General features: G+C 31.1%; 1 protein-coding gene across 8 annotated transcripts in view; it reads left to right on the plus strand.

Moving 5' to 3' along the window:
• The window catches only part of LOC139491374 (anoctamin-2-like), a 56,910-nt gene extending 36,540 nt beyond the window's left edge, over positions 1–20,370 (plus strand). For all 8 annotated transcript variants that reach the window (XM_071279017.1, XM_071279020.1, XM_071279016.1 and 5 more), the window contains 15 exons: positions 756–890; positions 1,381–1,541; positions 2,647–2,729; positions 3,207–3,278; positions 5,289–5,366; positions 6,491–6,700; positions 7,119–7,267; positions 7,665–7,719; positions 9,166–9,266; positions 9,898–10,034; positions 10,428–10,580; positions 11,414–11,466; positions 12,318–12,496; positions 14,083–14,188; positions 15,241–20,370. In XM_071279017.1, the coding sequence (XP_071135118.1) occupies positions 756–890; positions 1,381–1,541; positions 2,647–2,729; positions 3,207–3,278; positions 5,289–5,366; positions 6,491–6,700; positions 7,119–7,267; positions 7,665–7,719; positions 9,166–9,266; positions 9,898–10,034; positions 10,428–10,580; positions 11,414–11,466; positions 12,318–12,496; positions 14,083–14,188; positions 15,241–15,525 (1,957 nt within the window). In that variant the 3' untranslated portion in view covers positions 15,526–20,370. The remainder of the gene's footprint in view (positions 1–755; positions 891–1,380; positions 1,542–2,646; positions 2,730–3,206; positions 3,279–5,288; positions 5,367–6,490; positions 6,701–7,118; positions 7,268–7,664; positions 7,720–9,165; positions 9,267–9,897; positions 10,035–10,427; positions 10,581–11,413; positions 11,467–12,317; positions 12,497–14,082; positions 14,189–15,240) is intronic.
• Positions 20,371–22,116: the final 1,746 nt, after the last annotated feature.

The raw sequence follows: 22,116 nt of genomic DNA on the forward strand, positions 1-22,116 counted from the left end.
CAAGGCTCCATGTTAGAATTTCTTCTTTTTATTTTGATATTAAATGACCATAGAATCAATGAAATCAAAGGATATGATCAAATTAAGGTGGTACCTAACACTACAGGGAGATAACTCTGTAAAGTCAGCTTAACATTTTAATAACGTTGTGTTGTAAAAGGAATATTAAACCTCTCAATGATCAAAATTGGTGTTTGTCAAATTGCTATATAACCAGTGTAATTTTTCTGACAAAACAGTTGGTTCAAAATTTTTTTAATTTTTATATTTTTGTTAAAGTGTCAAAGTAAATACTTTGACAAAATTTTATGAAAATTAAACAAGCCACATTGATTCTAGTGAAAGTGTTGGGTACCACCTTAAAACACAAAAACATGCAAAAAACATCATAGATACCAGAAAATTTATATTTGTACTAGACGAGCGTTTCATCTTTAAAAGGCACATTAATGACACTCAAATTCAAAAATGTTAAAAAGGCCAAATAAAGTACGAAGTTGAAAAGCATTGAGGACCACAAATTCCTGAAAGTTTTGCCAAATACAGCTCAGGTAATCTATTCCTGAGGTACAGGCAAACTATTTGATAAAATCTCCATTTCTGATGTATAAACAACATTAAGGCATCAGTATCAACAGAAATTTACAAACATGAACATTTTGTTCCTATTTAAGAATTGAAAATGACTTTAATGACTAAAAATGGAAGTTTTAAAGATACACACAGGACTTTTCATTTTTTTCCCCTATTTTCAGGAATTACTTTGGAGCTAAGATAGGAATATACTTTACTTGGTTAGGATTCTACACAATGATGTTGATACCAGCCTCTATTGTTGGCTTAGTGGTTTTCATATATGGAATAGCAGTGGCACCTGACAGCTACCCAGCGTAAGTTTTTTAAATCTATTTCCTCATACAATGATATCTCACCCATTTTTATGCCCCACCTACGATAGTAGAGGGTCATTATGTTTTCTGGTCTGTGCCTCCGTTCGTCTGTTCTCTCCGTTTGTCCGTGCGTCCGTTCGCTTCAGGTTAAAGTTTTTGGTCAAGGTAGTTTTTGAAGAAGGTGAAGTCCAATCAACTTGAAACTTAGTACACATGTTCCCTATGATATGATCTTTCTAATTTTAATTCCAAATTAAAGTTTTTACCCCAATTTCACGGTCCACTGAACATAGAAAATGATAGTGCGAGTGGGGCATCCGTGTACTATGGACACATTCTTGTTTAATGTCTTTTCCAAAGTCTGCAATTTTGATTTTATTGAACATTTGAATTCATGGGTTTCATTCACCCAGGAAATTAATGAAAATTGATATTGAATTAATAGTAATGAATTTCCTTTAATCTTTTTAATCTTTTTATTTTATTATAGGAAGGAGATTTGTGATCCCAAAAATAACTTTACCATGTGTCCATTATGTGATTTTCAATGTCCATATTGGAACCTGTATGAGTCATGTTCTAATGCCATAGCTAGTCGGATGTTTGATAATGGTGGGACAGTCTTCTTTGCAATATTTATGTCATTCTGGGGTAAGTTGGTATTAAATAAGTAAAATCGAGAATGGAAATGGAGAATATGTCAAAGAGATGACAAACCAACCAAAGAGCAGATAACAGCTGAATGCCACCATTGAATCTTCAACACAGCACAGGAGTCGACGTAACCGCTGGCCCGCTGGCCCGTGGCTAGTAAATTTACTGTCGGGCCAGTCAAACTTAACAAAGAACGTCCCGACGGGCCAGTCAATATTCTCTGGCCACTTGGGCCAGCAACTTTCATTTTCTACCACGCGGAAGATTGCACATACTTCCGTGTTATTGAAATCGACTGGTAATAATAGCCGGCCAATCAAATTACTCGGTAAAAATCGACAATTCCGAGGTTCCCCGGAAACGCGCGAGATTCGTTATTCGGGATTTTTCGAGTTAAAAATGGCAGCCCCCAGTAAAATTAAATAAATTGATGATATGGAACGTTTCCTAAAGAACTACCCCCAAAAAAGAAAAGCTGAAACCGATAGCAACCAAAAAGGAAAAGAATATGAAAAATCAAAAAGAAAAAGGGAGTTTATTCCTTCATGGACCGCAACAAATATTGCATCAAAAGCTCTCAGATTGCAGGATTTTGTGCCAATAATAATAAAATTTTCAAACTTTTTTTTCCCAAAAAAATTTTCTCAAACCCACCCCCCCTCCCCCCTACCGCGTCGGCCCACTTCGTGGACCGACATTTCTCGGGCCAGTAAGATTTTGAGTGGGCCAGTTGATCAAAAAAATTTTTTTTTCTTAAGTCGACCCCTGCAGCAAGAACATTCTTTACCCTTTATGAGAATGAGTTTTCATGAAATTTTTAAATGTTGAAAAAGTATACTTATGATTTATATCTGTCATGTAATTCTGATAAAATTGTGACTTTTAGTCCTTTTATGCAGTTGAAATATGAGGGTTAACAAGTCTGAATTAAAAACAGAATTCAAACCTATGATTGCGTTGGATAAAAACCACAATTTATATAGGTGTGCTGGAAAAAACAAATTTCTTGGTAGAGAGGTCTAAATACAACACAAACAACATTTTCCCAAAGACCAAAATAGTGAAAAAGTATATTTAAACAAAAAGTATATATTTTGGACAGGTACATTATTCTTAGAATTTTGGAAGAGAAGGCAGGCTTCCATGCAGTATAAATGGGACTTGTTGGATTATGTTAGAGAAGAGGTAAATATGTGTTCACTATTTATGGTGTTCATGCTAATTCATTAAGGATTGAAAATATTAGATATGAAAATAATGAAAAGGGATCTGGTAATCAGTCAATGATGTAGCAACTAAACATTGCAATTGAACCCTAAGTAATTGTGGAAATTGTTGGAACCCCCCCTTTTTTTTGGGCGATTAATGCATTTGAATGGAGACATGTAGGTTGAACCCCCCCCCTTCTCCCATTTGTCCTGGGTTGGGAACCCCCCTATTTAAAATGGCTGGATCCACCCCTGAACTTATTGTCAAATTGACTTGAAACTTATTAAGAACTGTTTGAAAACATATCTGGCCTAACAATCATTAAAAAAATTGAGGGGAATCATCTTGTGAACATTAGATTGACATAATATAGTAAATGGGATGCTTTAATGATTTTGGAATTAAAGTAGCAATAGGTGGTCAAATCATACTTTTGCCTGTTTTATATTCCAGCAACCACCTAGACCTGAATACTTGGCAAGACTTGAAAACTGTACTCATTATAGACTACATCCAATTACTGGGGTAAGTGAAACCTATACTCACCATAGAAAACTGTACTCATTATAGAAAACTATACTCAACATTAAAAACTGTAATCATTATAGAAAAATATACTCACGGAAGAAAACTACTCATTATAGAATACATCCAATTACTGGGGTAAGTGAAACCTATACTCACCCTAGAAAACTATACTCACTATAGGGTACATTAAATTAATGGGGTAAGTGAAACCTATACTCACCATAAAAAACTGTACTCACTATAGGGCACATTAAATTAATGGGGTAAGTGAAACCTATACTCACCCTAGAAAACTGTACTCACTATAGGGCACATTAAATTAATGGGGTAAGTGAAACCTATACTCTCCATAAAAAAACTGTACTCATTATAGGGCACATTAAATTAATGGGGTAAGTGAAACCTATACTCACCATAAAAAACTGTACTCGCTATAGAGCACATTAAATTAATGGGGTAAGTGAAACCTATACTCACCCTACAAAACTGTACTCACTATAAGGCACATTAAATTAATGGAGTAAGTGAAACCCTATACTCACCATAGAAAACTGTACTCACTATAGGGCACATTAAATTAATGGGGTAAGTGAAATCTATACTCACTCTAGAAAACTGTACTCACTATAGGGCACATTAAATTAATGGGGTAAGTGAAACATATACTCACCATAGAAAACTGTACTCATTATAGAATTCATCCATTTACTGGGGTAAGTGAAACCTATACTCACCATAGAAAACTGTACTCACTATAGGGCACATTAAATTAATGGGGTAAGTGAAACATATACTCACCATAGAAAACTGTACTCCTTATAGAATTCATCCATTTACTGGGGTAAGTGAAACCTATACTTTCCATAGAAAACTGTACTCATCATAGAATACATCCAACTATATGTGTGGGTAAGAGAAATTTATACTCAACAAAGAAAACTACTCATTAAAAAATACATCCTATTACAGGGGTAAGTGAAACCTATACTCACAATAAGGTAGATTAATTATATACTGCCATCTTGGATCGTAAAAATAGAGATTCACAATAGGTCCTAGTTTTTTACTTAAAATTTTGAGGCAGATTGGCTATAAATGGATCAGAATGTTTATTAGATTACAGAAAATAAGTCATTCATTGAATTTTTAGACTGATTTATCTAATCAGTGTTAATACCAAACAATTGTGTTTGTTCAAATCAAATTGTGAGGTTACCAGTTTAAGAGGAGAAAACCTAAATAATATTTTTTTTTATAAACAATTGATAGAGAAATTCCAATTTTTACTTGTAGCAAAAAACGAGGTGGGTGACTCCTTTTTTCAATTCTATTTTCTTAAAGCATATTTAATCACCTATCTTCTCATATTTTATTTTAAAATTCTCATAGATTTCATTTTATTCACAAAAAGTTTTTTTTTTATGATCAATCTATGCAAATTATTTGTAGCTTAAAAAAAATGCATGGTGACCCTTACTTTAAATTTTAGTTTTGAAAAAAAAGCATTGAAAGATCTGCATTCTGGCAAAGTATTAGAAAATTCTAGCTGAGGAAATATATACCAACATTCTACCTAAAAAAAACTGCTCTTAATACTGGGGTTTGTAAAATATTTACTCACAAAAGAATTCCTGTTAATCAAACACGCCCTCGATTATAAAGCTAGAAATTGTTGTGATTAAAGTAATATATTGTTTTCTATTTACTTTACACCATTTCTATCCACTGCAGCCAGCCAGTTGTATAATAGCATACTTTTTAATTAAGGTGGATAAAATGTTTTTATAGTAGTTTTAAGATCAGATTCAGGCTTTTGGGATTTGATTTTAAAGAAAGTCCTATAAAGGGGAGAAATGAATATTTATGACAAATTTCGAAACCATGAAGACTTTAGGAAATTTCCTCGAATCAGCTATTCCTTAAATGCTGTAGTTTATTTGAATATCTTGATAACTTTTTCCGTTAGTTAGAAAATAATTGTCTCAAAGTTACCTTTTCTCTTTACAGTTAAAAGAACCTCATCTGCCGTTTTGGACAAAGAGAGTACCGATTTTCTTGATGTCTTATTCAATCATGTTTTTTCTGGTAAGTATAACAACCTATATCATACAGTTGTAAACAAATCTTAATAGAAATGTCCAAAGAAAAAAGACAGTGATGAAGCTATTTAGGTAACATATAGTTATTCTATTGAGCTTCCTCCAGGTATGCTTGGAGGATGTTTCAAGCCTTTTAGAGAAGCTTATATTGTTTATAATACACCATAAAAATCCCTTAAATGTTAATTAAATAGAAAAATTTATAGTTTAGAGCTTGTATGAGCCTTTTGTACAACTGTAATAATAATGTTTTACACTGTTTATGTAAAATAAGCTATATATTTTAGATACAATATCTAAATGGATATGCATGCTCTTTCACTTAAGTGTTATTGATTGCAGTATGTATTACAATTGTTTAATTAGCTGTGTAGTAGCTAAAATTGAAATTTTACTGACCAATGGCACCAGTTGCCATCATTCACATAGCAATACTCTGAAAATATGGCAAATGAAATCAGCTAACATTAAAGAGAAAATGAAAAGAATGAATTTATTTGATTCAATGCCAACAAATGCACAAGTTACAAGTCAATGTTACCACTTGTTCTTTTTGATACAATTTCAGAAAATGCTGCAAACAAAATTTGCTATAAGAATTGAAAATGTAATTTTTGCGATACCTATCCTGTCGCAATATTTGGCATATAAAATTATTTGAATCAAAAGTAGGGAATCAAAGACTGTAAATTTTACAAACTTTTGTGCTGTTTTTATTACTGCGAATTATGGGACTGTGTGAGTGTATATAATAAGGACTCCCAGTCTGACATCTAATACATATATCTGTCTGTAGATTTTCCTGAAATCGCTATAACTAATCTTGCATATTAAATTAGATACACACAATAATTTCTGAATTTACCTTACTGAATTATACACAAAGACAACAATATCTTAGATTATTGCAAGGACATTCTTTATTCTGGTCTACATCTTTCGACACTTACAGTGGCGTCTTCAGGACAATTTAATTATTTCCCAAGATTTAAGACAACCACAGCATACTTCCTGGTATCCATCCTGATTACTCTACCAGCTTGTACCGTTAGAAAGTGTTGGTTCACTACATGCATCTTACATTACTTAAGTATATTTATTTATCTTTAGGGTTTCCTAGCCATAGCTGCTGTATTTGGTGTGATAGCCTATCGTGTATCGGTGTTGGCTGCTCTGCAAGTTTTAACGAAAGACCGACCAACATCAACTAATTCTACATTGGTTGCCACGACAACAGCGACAATCTATGAGAATGCCAGTCTGGTGACAACTGTAACTGCTGCTTGTATCAATCTGTTGATAATTATTATTCTTAACATGGTAAATTTGTTATATTACACTTAACATGGTAAATTTGTTTTATTACACTTAACATGGTAAATTTGTTATATTACACTTAACATGGTAAATTTGTTTTATTACACTTAACATGGTAAATTTGTTATATTAGTCATAACATATTCTGTAATAGTTGTTTGTCTCTAGTAATTGAAATGTGCAATTAAATTTTACTGAATATTTTATAGTCCATCTGGCTTTTTTGTGAGCTACACAAACCACTATATGTGTTAGTAATTTCTTTACACAGACATGTTCAGAACATAATGTCCAAAGAAACATTTTCCACCAATTAAACCAAATGTACCTCCATAAAATCATAAAATCAAAACTAAAAATTGCAAATTGGAAGCTTGTCTTTTCTAACAATAATGATTCTTTATTCAATATATATTTACAGATCTACAGTCGTCTTGCTTTCTGGTTAACAGACTTAGAATGTTTGAGGACACAGAAGGAATATGACGACAGTATCACATTGAAATTGTTTGCCTTACAGTTCGTCAACTACTACTCCTCCATTATATACATAGCTTTCTTCAAAGGAAGGTTAGTTGAGATCATAATGTTTGTAATTTTACATTTGATATTTGATGTAAATTTGTTATTCTAAGTTTTGGTCTTGATTATAATTGCCTTTCCAAATTTCACGACTACATCTTTTATATAAAAGGTTGGTGGTTTTCTCAGAGCACTCCGGCTTCCTTCACCCATAAAAACTTACTTCCATGAAATATCCCAAAAAAGACACTTAAAAGTGGCATTAAAACAGCAACAATCAATCAATCAATCTCCATGAAATATCTAAAAATTATTAGAATATTATAACACTATATTTCCTAAAATTATTATTTTTTTTTTTTTTTTTTTTTTTTTTTTTGACACAACAAATCACGTTGCAATGGGTTTCCTATGATCTTTTAACATATTACCTTTTCTTTTTCAGAATAATAGGAAGGCCTGGAAAATACACCACTATGTTTGGAGCCAGACAGGAAGAAGTAAACAGACTATTTTATATTTCTATGATTGTTACTTGAAGCTATTGATAATTTCCAACTTAAAATTATACAATCAAACCTGACTCAACCGGACCCTGAATAAACCAGTTTCCTGTCCATTTCGTCCGAAAATTAAAGTCCATTTTTTTTCCTTCAAAGTCTTTGTTAAAATACCCTTTGTAAACCGGACTCGACCTGTCAAAACCGGTTTGTATAATTAATTTCTAATGATCGATATGCAATCAAAACAAATTTGTTTATACAATATGGCTTTTCAAGGTAAACAATTAGCCAGGTGTTAATCTGTGAACTTACAATCGTACAGTAGTGAGCTGTTTATTGACACATTATACATGTGTAAATTAAACGAAAAGACACACAGAATATATTTCGAATTGAACTTAGTACATTGAAACTTGGATAAAAAAAAAAAAAAAGAGTTTGATATTTACATCGTATTTTCGAAATCCTGGGTTCCCTGTTGTGTACCATTAAACCAATGACCCTGATAATGAAGAACACCCAGATGACAACAATCAATGGGTATTGTGCACTGTACGACCATGTTTCAATAGTGACGAAATTTTGTTTGATAATATTCTTGCTTTTTAATCGGTCATACCAATGTTTTAAATTAAATTAAAACTTTCGTCTCACAATCGAAACAACACGAGTATTTTGATGCAAATGAAAACAATGAAAAACGAAGTGAAAGTTCAATTGACAAGTCGGAGAGGGAAAACCTGAATAAACCGGCTCACTGTCCAAACAGGCCCTCTTTCATAGTCCCGTAGCTGGCCGGTTTATACAGATTTTACTGTATTTTCATATCTATTAACAACAAACTTATGTTGTCATGTGCCAAATTTATCGTAGAAGAACCTCTTCTTTCAATCGTATTGCAAAAAACAGATCATGTGTCCCTACCCCCTAAGAAAGAACTGTTTTACTTTATTCATTGATAATAATTGCAACCCTAAGGATCTGAATCTAGAAAAAGTGTAAAGAAGCAGAAAGTAAAATGGAGGCTTTCCAGGTCATCATAACCAAATTATAACCCATTTTACATTCTATACCTCCAAGGGACATTTTATTTTGTATTTAAAGATTACTTTTGCTGGTAAGCCTTCCATGAAAATTATTTTACTTTTGATTCATTATTATTCGCTGGATACCAATTTTCCTGGGTTTCGTGGGAACAGATGAACCACAAATTCAAACATTCAAATAATAAAAAATTTCATTAGGCTTTGTTTGATGTGATTGGCAAAAACCATGAAATGAAATATCCACAAAAAAACACACGTTTTCCTCACGAAAATAAATGAATCTACAGTACCCTAACTTGTTAAATGATGTGCTTTTTATTTTAGTTTGTGTTGAACATACATTGTTTACATAGAATTTAAGTTTTAATGCATTTTTATTTTCTGTTTTTGTTTGTAGTGTGCTGCAGGAGGGTGCTTGATAGAATTGTGTATACAGCTTGCCATTATCATGACAGGAAAACAGTTATTTGTTAATAACTTCACAGAACTTGTTCTGCCGTGAGTAATATTAAAACCATCTCTCTAAAGACTTTCATTACCAGAGTTAACTGAACATCCACAGTAAATTCACTTCTTGTTTGCTAATAATGCACTCATTTTACAAAGAAAATTTTGGTCAAACTTTTCATGGCTCCTATTGAAGGGATTGATTTTATTCTTAGGATGACACTTGGTCATGGTGGTTTGAAGCGAGTAAGGGATTGATTTTATTCTTCGGATGACACTTGGTCATGGTGGTTTGAAGCGAGTAAGGGATTGATTTTATTCTCCGGATGACACTTGGTCATGGTGGTTTGAAGTGAGTAAGCAATCCTACATCCATCTTACAGCAATTTCCAGGTACTTTTATTTTGAGATTTTACAATACTCATCAGAAATTGAAAATTAGGTCAAAGTATTCTTAGCTTAAATAGAAGGAAATGATCAGTTTAAGGCTCCAATATGGCATGCAGCAACACAGGATCAGTCCCTGTTAATTGGTCTCAAACTTACAAATTTTTAAGTGATTTTCAGGGTTCCTATGCCAAAACTCTTGACTCTGCTATTTTTCTATATTATTTTGGGAAAGCTGGCTTTTATACATAAAGTAACTCTTATTATTTATTTTTCATGTTCGTTTATTCAACAGAAAACTAATAAAGATGATAAAAAGATGTCTTTCCAAGGAGACAAAGGCAGAAAAAGCTTCTAGAGCCTCCTATGAGAAAGATTACAAGTTAGAGGCTGCTCAGACAACCTCTTTGTTTTATGAGTATTTAGAAATGGGTTAGTATTTAGAGTTTTTTGTGAGAAATATTACAAAAATGTATTAGCTTCATATTAAAGGTTTCATTGCAAAGGCTTCTTATTTTTATTTAGTTTTTTTATGATAATCATAATTAATTGCATTAGATCAGAAATTTTGGAAATATTTTTTTTTGTATCTGATTTCAGTGTGAAAATATATTTTTGAACTCTGTATTGATGTTTAAAAATAACTTGAATAATTTTTCAATTTCAAACAGAGTAAACTGTAGTAGCTAAACTTTGAAAACTTGATGAAAATTACATATCTGTTGTATTTCAAAAATTTTTATCATTCTATTTCATTATTATTTTGTAAATTAACTTTTGCTACTTTGTGGATTGAAATATATTGATGTATTTTTTTTTTTATAGTGCTACAGTTTGGCTTTTTGACAATATTTGTGGCAGCTTTCCCACTGGGACCTCTCTTTTCTCTCATAAACAACATCATAGAGATCAGGATGGACTCATCCAAAATGATCACACATCTGAGGAGACCACTGGCTGATAGAAGTCCTGATATAGGTAAGGGTCAGAAATTAGAACAATTCAGAAATAGTGTTGCATTATGGGTAATTCACTGTTTTGGATATTGTGATTAGCCCAAACATCATTTTGAGGACTATGACATCACACAATATATGAGGACAAAAGTTTATTATTGAAATAAAAATAACTTTATTTTTTGAAAGGGTGTTTATAAAAAAAAGGAGATCTATGTGGTATGGTTGCAAATGAGACAACCATTCACAAGAGACCAAATGACACAGAAATTAACCACTGTAGGTCACTGTACAGCCTTTAACAATAAGCAAATCTGAATTCTGTTTACCAGTGTGTCATACTTCAAAGTCTGTTTATTCATAGCTTTTCTAGATATATGAAAATGACAGCTTTACCTGTTGCGTAGACAACAAATGATTTATATTTCTTTTTGAGTATCATAGAAGTTTGACATTGCAAAATTTGAAAACAGTTTTCATAGAAGTAAAATTAAAAGAATTACTTTATACCTAGTATGGCTGTTAACATATTGTTTGAATTTTAATTAAGATTGATACAAGGAATAATCAATTGTAAAACATTAATGAGCATGTAAAATGTTTTGCTTTGATTTGCAGCCTCAAACATACTTGATTCATCATTTTCTGTGCAATGTTTTTAAAATTCAATTTTGTCTGTTAATTTTGTCTTTACCAAATGTGCTTTGTTTGTCAGACTTTGATATAGAGTGTCCATAAATATTTTTTTAATTTTACAATATTTATTTTTTTTTTGAATTTCAAGCATCAACACTTTTGTCTTGGTTTTTGATTAACTGCCTATATCGCTTACAGTGCTTTGATTTTTAATTTCAGGCATCTGGTACAGTGTTTTGTATGGAATCTCAAGAATAGCTATAATCTCTAATGTAAGTCCTATAAAAAAAGGGCATAACTTTCTTTATATCGTTACAATAATATATATAAATGAGGAGTAACAATGGCATTCAGTGTCGAGCATTTACTCATTTTCCACTGTAATTGTAATGTTATCTCTAAATTTCTTATTTCTGTATAATTTAATTATGATAAACCCTTGATAACATACAATTGGTTCTAAGCAATCATTTAAGTAAATGGCATATTATATTTAAGGTGGTACCCAACACTTTCACTAAAATTAATTTGGCTCGTTTAATTTTCATAAAATTTTGTCAAAGTATTTACTTTGACACTTTAACAAAAATATAAAAATTTAAAAAAAATTGAACCAACCGTTCTGTCAGAAAAATTACACTAGTTATATAGCAATTTGACAAACACCAATTTTGATCATTGAGAAGCTTAATATTCCTTTTACAACACAACGTAATTAAAACATTAAGCTGACTTTACAGAGTTATCTCCCTGTAGTGTTAGGTACCACCTTAATTGTTATTTTAACAGAAACAATGGGAAGAAAAATTATTTTTTTGTAAAATCTTCTTCCATGTCACAATTTGGAGACATCCCCACTTTTACTGCTTTCTGATGATTTAGTCATGTATAGAAAGCATTTAACAGCAAACTTTCTCTCCAAACTGTACTGATTTAAATCTTGAACTTACTTATTTACATTGCTCTTGCTTGACCAAGTACCAGGATGTCCAACCACAGAGAAAGTAATCTGTTGAAAAATATAAATTACATAGTCAAAATTTGATATTATAAAATGGTCTATTGTTGGTATAGTAAAAGGCAGGGTAAGTGTCTCTAATGTTATGCCATTTATATTTTCCAGGCCTTTATAATTGCTCTGACATCAGATTATATACCTAGAATGGTATACTTGAATTCCTACAGTAAAGATGATAGCCTGAAGGGATACCTCAATCATACAATGTCATATTTTAACACATCTGATTTTGAGGCAGATCATAGGCCTACGTATGCTGGAAGTGAACACATACAGATTTGCAGGTATGGTTGTGAATTTATCTAATAAAAGAAGAAGTTTACTGAGAATGGAAACAAGGAATGTGTCAAAGAGACAAAAACACGACCAAAGAGCAGAAAACAGCCGAAAGGGCACCAATGGGTCATCAACACAGCAGAAAAATCCCACACCAAAAAGCGTGCTTCAACTGGCCCCTAAAAAAAAATGTGTACTAGTTCAGTGATTATGGATGTCTTACTAAACTAACAGTTAACTGATTATTGTTATATAAAAATTCATTTTTCTCATCAGTCGCCCTTCAGTGTAGGACTAATCTTTTTTTTCAATATTTTTTTTCAATTTCAAAAGATATCAAATTTATAAAGTAACAAATTATACACTAAGGCATGTAAATACTAAAAAAAAACATTAAATGGAGCTAATTAAAATAAGAATTTCTGAAAATACCAACCTGCAGAGGCATATCCTAATTTTTGTGCAACTATTATATCTGATATTGAAGACTGAAACTGTTCCAAAAGAATTCTGGTTAATATAAAGCTTTTTTATTTTTCCTAAATGATTTTAGCATCACATGAAATGATACACTTTCTCTAGATACTATGACAAGTTGGAAAGGAATACATTATCATCATTATCAGGTTAGGTATTCTACTCAACTTTTAGAGGAGACTAGTCCGACATATAACCAATTTTTCTATCTGTAGGACTAGACTACTCGGGAAGTAGGGTAGTATAGTTAACCTCATAATGACTTAACGGTTCAGCTAACAAGCAAGCTAGCCAAAGATATTACCTTACCTACACACTTGATGCATTTTGTTGTAAGCTTTGAGTGTATTAGAACCCATAATGTATTAGCTTATGATTCAATGAATATTTAGGACTGCATTTACCCCAAAAAAGTTGTTCATTTTTGTCTGCTTCATATTTGTTATATTGATATCTTGTTGATGTTTTCCCCTGTTTGTCGTCTTACTAAAGTCGACACCCTTGAGTGCACATTTGAATGCCTTGGCATTTTTGATGATACATTTTATATTAAGAGCATACCATACAGTTTCAATCCCATAATGATGTTTTTACAAAAATTTGCAAATATGCTATTTTTCACCTATGCAATTTAAAAATATAATAAAGAAATATACCTTCATGTGCTACTTTAAGAGATAAGTTGGTTGAAATTTTTGATAATTACTCTTAATTGCTTTTTTTTTTAACATTTCTGTCCTTTGGATAGACACACCTAACTTTTGTTTATTTCAACAAATAGATACACATGATACAAGCAGATTTCTGTAAAAATATTATGCAAATCTTCGTTACATAAATATGCTTGTAATATGTAAAGCATTTCTTTGAAAATTATTAATTTTTAACAAAGTTTCAGGATTTTAGGAAAAAACAGCATGTTTTGTGGTATATTTGTCAAAGTAAAAGAAATGCATCTTTTCTCGATATTTCACAGTTTGACGTCGGGGAAAATAAAATTTGACGCTGGCAAATCATTAACTTCCCTGTAACTGTATCATATGCCCTTAAATGAGTGGACATAAATATTGTGAAAAGATTTTTTTCCTCAATATTTGATATTTTCTTCTATTTACAGATACCGAGATTTTAGAAACCCACCATGGTCAGAGAATGCCTATGAATTTTCACAATTATACTGGCATATACTGGCTGCTAGATTTGTATTTGTTGTAGTATTTCAGGTAAGGTTACAAAAAAGTTTATATACCACATCTTCTTATATCTTTTATTTTAAGGGAGCTACCATTTGATTTTTAGGTGGGCTACCATTTAATTTGAAAAAAGGCAGGGTAGGGCTTTTGACAAAAAAAAAAGGGAAGGAGGATGAGCAACTTGGAAAAAAAAGCAGGACAGAATAGAGATAAATAAAAAGAGGGGATAGAAATTACAACTTGAAAAAATTTAGGACCACATTTGTCATCTAAGTCCCTATTGAGACTGTATAGTGCGCTAGAAAAGGCCTAAACTTGTGAAAATGAGAAAAACAATTGCCTGATTTGTAATAAAACCACACCCAATGATCCTGACTTGGGAACAGGCACATGCTGAATGTAGTGGGTTTAAACATGTTTGTGAGCACTACACCATGACGTAGCCATGGACAGGTGTGTAACAGCACAAACTAATAACAAAATGTTAATACCAGTTGACTTTTACAGCCAATAAAACTGTCAAGGACCAACTGTCATTCCTTAGCTCTAACAAGTAAACAGTCTCTTTAAATTTCAAATATTTTTGAGTAAATATTGCATAAAATGCAATCAAAACCCTATGTTACTGACTTGATATCTGAATCTTCCAAGGCTTATCACTATCTTTTAGATACACAAAATATATTGCATTGAATATAACATTCTATACATCCTATCCATGAACATTTTCAGAAACTTATCACTGTATAAATATATGCTCAGATATTCCTGTCACAAAATAATGCTACGCCTAGCAAGAAATTTACATAACTTTTGCCAGAAGCAAGAATTTAATATCTGTTCTAAAATTATAAATGATGTCATTATAAAGCAATCTTTAAAAATTAGAATTATCTCCCATTGTCCAGAATTGTAGTTGAATGAACTATAACCAATGCTTTATTCAATGCAATATTTATTAATTGTATTACCCACTGATAGATTAAAGCAATCTTTACCAGTCAGTGCTTACAAACTTTAGATTTTAGATGATTGTACAGTAATCAGGTAAAATATAATCTAAACTTGTATATATTTTTTAGAATGTAATCGTTTTCATCACTGGTTTGATTGCTTGGTTAATCCCAGATGTCCCTGCACAGTTGAAAGTTCAAATCAGAAGAGAGGCTTATATTAGCAATGAGATTATTATAAAGACAGAACTACTTCGAGCTCAAGGAAAGTCTCCCGAGGAAGGAGAAGCAGCCATTGAAGCAATATCTGATGTTGGACCTCAGTATCAGCTTGATGATACAGGAAGTGCTAAATTAAAGTTCAGGAAGTCTCCTGGGAACTCTCCTGAAAGGGAGGAAGAAAATATTGTATAAGATTTGTTTCTGAAATTTTTTCCAAAAGCAGATCTTAAAAATAGCTCACAAAAGATCTGGATTGTTGCGTCGTGAACCCATATATATTTACTAATGAGATTACTTGATATTTAGTTGCAAAAGTTTGATAAAATATGACAGAAAGAGTTATTTTTAGTACTAAAAGTCTTTACAGATCTACTATATGAACAGAGTAGAGGTTCATAAATATTATTTTTTACTTATTTGTGAAAAATTTAGCTATGCTTTTTGTAATATTTTGTTATTTCTATTTTTGTCATGAATAATGAAATACAAGGCACAGATCTGTTGAAATTCTCATTTTATAATAGCTAGTGATGTAGCAGTTTTCTTTCTTTCTATTCCTAGTTTTTGTGATATATTATGATTGTTTTAATAATTCATATATAATAAAATGTACTTGTTTCTTGAAGTATAGGTGCTTTAAGCTACCCAAAATTCTTAGCCATAATGCTGAATTTTTAAGTGAGCATTCATGTGCTTCGTATAAGTTATGTAGTAATATTTTGACAAAATATAAATTTCTTGCCTTTAAGTATAATTTTTTTTTGTACACTCAGGGTCACAAAAATTGTTTGTTTGTTGTAGACTTGGGTTCTTATTAACGCCATATAATCTGATTGGCAAGAATATTTGAAATATCTTGTCGTAATGTATGGTTGTTGTACACCATTAACTATTGGTAATTTAACCAATTTTAATGCAATTTTTAAGTCTTATTATAACTTATTTCAGAAATTGTTATTTTTTTAATTGAAAAATGTTGATATTCAGATTACTTTGAAAAGATACAGATTGAGTCAGTTAAGGACTATTCTATTAAAGTGAATGGGGGAGGGAAGGAAGGGAAAATGGGTCATGGATCATGGACCATTTGTTGTTTACAAAATTGCTCAAGTCAAGTATGTTGGTTATAAGGGGATTCATTAAGTTTCTTTCTACCCTCAATTTTAATGGAATAGGCTTAAGTGTTATATTGGATCGCCAAAGTTCCACCTGAGCAGTTTCAATTTCTGCATCTAACATAATTATTGATATCTTGGTACAGAAAATGTACCACAATTGAAATGGGCATTACATATGTGCTTTGTTATTTTTGTGTTGAAAGTTTCTCAGCCTCTTAATGATGCTGTAACATAGGAGTTTCACAATGGAACAGTTCTTTCAAATTTCTTATGCTATAATAAGAAATGATTTGGTTTATAAAATCTAGACAGCAAGAGAGTCAACAGAAATTATGCAATTAAAATAGATTTGACCATCAACAAATGGAAGTTTTTAATGACCTTGACTGGCCATACAGCCCTTGTACGTTCGGTATTTGACCATCAAATAGGTTTATACATGCATGGTGAACATTGTATAGTGACTTGTTAACATTTGTGGGGCATTGATAATGGAGATATCCAAATGAAAAGGTTATAAATCATACCTGTCAACTTTTCAAAATGTCCATGGGGGTTTTACTTGCAAGATGGCTCTTATATTCCCACAAAACCTGCAAGGGGGCCTTCAAATACATTTTGATGTTGTTTTGGGGCTTCTTTATACTTTTACAAGCCTATAGCCATTGTAAAATTAATTGTTTTGTTTAAAATTATGGAAAAAATTGCTCTTTCAAAATTTCCATTTGTGAACCTCCATGTGGGAAATTCCCTGCAAATAGTGACAGTTGGCAGGTATTATTATTATTCAGACTTTCGGAGTGTGATCCATCTTTGTTAGGATAATTTTTTCCTGAATTTAAGGTTAACATCATGATAAAGGTTGAACATTTAATTTGAACAAATTGAATTGATTTAAAGGTTGTATAAGTGGAAATGTGGTCAGATTTTTGTTCATGTTTTTATAGAGAATTTATTTCTATTTATATATATTTTTTTAAGATATTATTTATAGAGTAGGTTTCTCTTTTTATATTTTAGATTAAATAGTCTACTCGAAAACATTGACATAGAAATCAGGCTAACATAATTTTTTAGTGAATTTTCAATTAATAGCTTGTGGAAAATGTTAACGTCCAGAAAAGAGTTTTGGTCTGGGCCTTAGGGATTAGGGTTCATCCTGAAAGCTGCTTATACCTGTATATATGCAATTTTCAAGGCAAATCATTTTAAAAATTTCATACAGCAAAGGTTGTCATTTGTTTTCAAATTATTGACTCATTTAAATTTTGTCGTTTTAATAATATAAGCAAAAATACTCTAGCAAAAGCGATTTTTACTGTTAAAGACGTGTATACTCAAACCATGTTGCACATCTGAATTGGTGTATTTGTTTGTTTATGAATATATAGCTTTAGCAATGTAGTATTTGTTTATAAGTGAAGTACTAGTTTGTATTTCTCTTATTTCTTTTCATGTATAAATTTGTCCTTGTCTTTTTGTCAGTATTAGAGAAATTTTATTTGCTATTTTGCTTTTAGTTTAGATAATGACCATTTTCATTGCAATTAGAAAATGGGTAGCCTCTAGAACTGATACTTTTAAAAATGAGAAAAAATACATAAAATTAGTGCATTTTTTTGGTTGTTCTTGAAATTGATTCAGTTTTATGTACGCAACTCTTATAGAATTGTTCCTTAGTATGCAATGCAATTTGTTGTATATATTTGATTTTTATTTAGATTAAATGCATAAGTGCCCCAATTATTAAACCTTTTTGAAAGTCTTCATTCTTGACATATAACTTGAATAATTGCCTTGGAGCCTCATGCTGAGTGTCTTTTCATATTACATGTTATTTATATCTGTTTCCAGGCAAAGGACTATTAGGTATTAGACAGTCATTGAGTGTGCTGGATTATTTCCCCTTGGTACAAAATAGCATTTATAAAATACCATAACTTTTCCAGTATATATATCCATTCATATTTTTTTTATGTCTTTAAGTCTTTTCAGCTCATTTCTGTTGCAGATCTTGATTTTAGATTATTTTAAACTTTATTGTTGAAAGAAATTGGGTAGCACATGCAAAGTTTCTGTTGTAAAACAAGAAACAAAAATTACCCTAATGCTGGGACTTAGCACATTCTACAACATATTGGATGAATTAATATGTCAAATAATTTTTGCATATGACCATGAAGATACTCATATTTCTACTCATAGGATGAAGTGTTCAAAACAAGTGTAGATGTAACCAAATGTCATTCGGCCTTTGTATCACATTTTACATAGGCATTTAAAATATTTATAAAAGTTTAAGTACTTCTTAAAGGTAGGATTGTTATGCATTTGTAATACTAATAATTGAGAGATAAATCATTAAGACATTGCGTTTTAAGATATAAATTTACTAATTTTTTCCATTGAAAATGTATTTTGGTGTGGATTTTATACATCAGAAATTATTGATTTATCATGACATTTTATTCATGTTTTTGTATATTTTGTTTTGAAAACAATCTTAACATTGCAGATGAACCACTTATGACAAATTGAATTTAAAGTTGTGTAGATATGAACAAAATTATTGTGTATATGAAATAAACATTTTATCGAATGGTCTTTTCTGAATTTTAGATTTTGTACATGCTGTATTTATTTTTTACATTTAAAAGGTTGAAAATTTATCTTTCTATTTAATAATGTATACTTGTAAATTTTTAAAAAGTCTAATAGTTTTTATGATTGTAATTAATATCATTTCTTATTATACTTTAAATGTGTTACCAATTTTTTTGCAACTGGTCATCAAGAAGTTGTTTAAAAAAAAAATGTCAAACATTTAAAAAGAGATTTAATATGTGGAACTAGGATAAGTTTTATTTGAGATCACCTGGAGGCAGTTTTTTCATCTGGGCAATATTACTTTTGACAATCAACAACAGTATAGCCCTATATACAATTAAGCTTACCAGTTGCACAGATATTGGTTAATACATATACTTGTTTGGTTATAAAAAATCTTATTATATGATAATAGTTTACACCATTAAAACCATATATATTTTAATGTGCAATATCCTTTGTAGGACCAAATTAAATGTATATCTGTTAAAAAATCTTTATATTTTATTTCTCATATCTGATCGCCATTATAAGTGCCTATATTATGCTGTTGTGATAATCATGCTAATGGTGAACTATGCATGTTATTTCTCAGTTCTTTTGTTAATGGTAAAATTGGCATGGTTTTTCTCAGTTTTCTTAAGCTTATGACTGATAAAATGGTCTTTTCAGACTGCCGCAGAACTTTAATAAGAAGTTTAGACTAGAATAATTTTTAAGATCAAAATTGTTCGGGCAGGGTTTGTAAAATAATGAGTAAAAGTAAAGTAACAAAAATACCCAAATCTGAATCAATAACTATCCTATGAGTAAATATTTCCAGTTGGTCTTTTTAAACAGTTTACCATCAATGTCAACCAAACATACATTTTTGTTTTGGCCCACTGGTTTCATTTTGTTTTGAATTTTTCAAATCTATATATAGATTTCTCAAGTTGCTTTGAAAATGCTATAATAATGTAAATTTCATGGAAATTTTTAACAGATATTTTTACTAAAATTTACCATGCATATTTTTATCGTAAATGTACATATATCAGAAAACTTCTGACAATACTCTCTTAGTGTGAAAATATCTGAACTATGACTGTTAAAACTACTAAGTTGGCATTACCTCACAATTACGTCTTTTTGTCTGATATTTTTTTATAAATGCCATACATTTTTTCAAACTTTCACCTTCTTACCTACTCAAATTTTGACAGCATACATTTATTACTCATGTCTGTTATTTCAAGCTGTATTGATATGTATAGTTATGTATTTATGAAACTGCATTTTACCCTGCAAATAAAAAAGATACCTCATTCTAGTCAGTAGTTTTTGTCAAGCCTGCAACTTTTGTCACACTAAGCTGAAAAAAGGAATAGTGATCCAGAGGCAGTGATAACTAAATACTTAAAAAGCTTGACATTTTATAAGGTAGAAGACCGTCATATTTTGTATATAGAGGCCTTATGTTATGATGTTTTTGTCTTTAATATTTCAACTGTCCTTGACCTCATTTTCATGGTTCAGTTATTGTTAAACAGTTATTGCATGAGTAACATGACAGATGTCACTAGTGAAGCAGGACTTGCTTACCTTTCATTTGATAGATCTCAACGGTTCCCCTAATACTTCTAGCCAATGTGGAATAGTACACACAGTAATACGTACAGTAAAAATCAGTTAAAAAGAAGTCCAAGTCAAATGTTAGAACTAGGTAACAAAATAATCTAAGCATGACAATGACCAATATAAATTAACAAAAAGTAAAATAATAAAAATACCTAACTCTGATGAAAATTCTAAGGTCCCTAAGCAAATTTCAAATTCAAAAGCTAAAACACATAAAAAAAATGGATAACAACTGTAATATTCCTGACTTTGTACAGGCATTTTCATATGTAGAAAATGTTGATATAACCTGAATTAATAGCTAGATCAACCACTCACTTGTATAAGAGTCGCATACAATTCCATTATATTGACAACAATGTGTGAACAAAAACAGACAACAGGTAGAAATGTCAAATATAGGGGTACACAAGTCAACATTGTGTAATAATCTTAATCACTATTAAAAAAATGCACAAAGAAAAAGCACATTAGAAAAAACACATTAGAAAAAAAAATACAAGAATTCAAATTTACCATAGCACAATTATGGATGTATAAGTCCCTAGCCACCTCTAATGGATATTACAAAAAATAAACAATAAAAGTAAAAATTTACGAAGACTAAATGAAAGAATGCTATAACACGTTATTCAGATGATAAACAACGTCAGTACCTAGAATCTAAACATCAAGACCATCGTGTATTATTTGTGATGTTAATTTGGAATATTTACTAACTGGTCTTGGTATTTTTCGATGAACTTTTCAGAAAAGTTTGCAGTTACTGCAGTGAATGCAGACCTAAATCAAACGGATCCAAAGATTATGAGTTCATCATCTGAAATCAAGAACAATCCCTCCCTTTAGGGGTTTAATATCGTGCTATCATAAATTATACGAGAAGAACATGCTCGTATCATGCAGACATACTACAAGACTTTAGATACGTCTAGTAAGACAGAACATCAACAATAAACCAAATGGGACAATACCCCTAATGCGCCTTGAAATGAGGAACACAAAAGTCACGTGTAAACAAAAAATCTCTGTGTAGTGATATCTGACACATTTCTATGATAAACAAATGACTGAGCTGAACCATTAGTGTTAATTTAGAAAGTAAGGGAACACAGAATAAATGTGTAAAAACAATGGAGCTATTAAATGTGTTCAAAGTATTAAAATTTCAAAGAACTTATTGTGTTAAAAATGGGATTTTTTACCATGAGGAGCCACATCGCAAAAGGAAACTCGGGGTTTGCTAAATTACGGAAAAATGAATCACACTTCGTACCCCGAAAATTTAACCACATATGTAAAAATGTCTCAGCTTCGAAACACGCCATCATACATATACAAGTTTACGATATGGACTGAGCAACAGAAGAAAACGTTACCATTACGGCCTATGGAGAAACAATTGCGCATATTGCCCCAAATGCACAGGTACAAGATA

This window comes from Mytilus edulis, chromosome 10, assembly GCF_963676685.1.
Source record: "Mytilus edulis chromosome 10, xbMytEdul2.2, whole genome shotgun sequence".
Classification (NCBI taxonomy): Eukaryota; Metazoa; Mollusca; class Bivalvia; order Mytilida; family Mytilidae; genus Mytilus; species Mytilus edulis.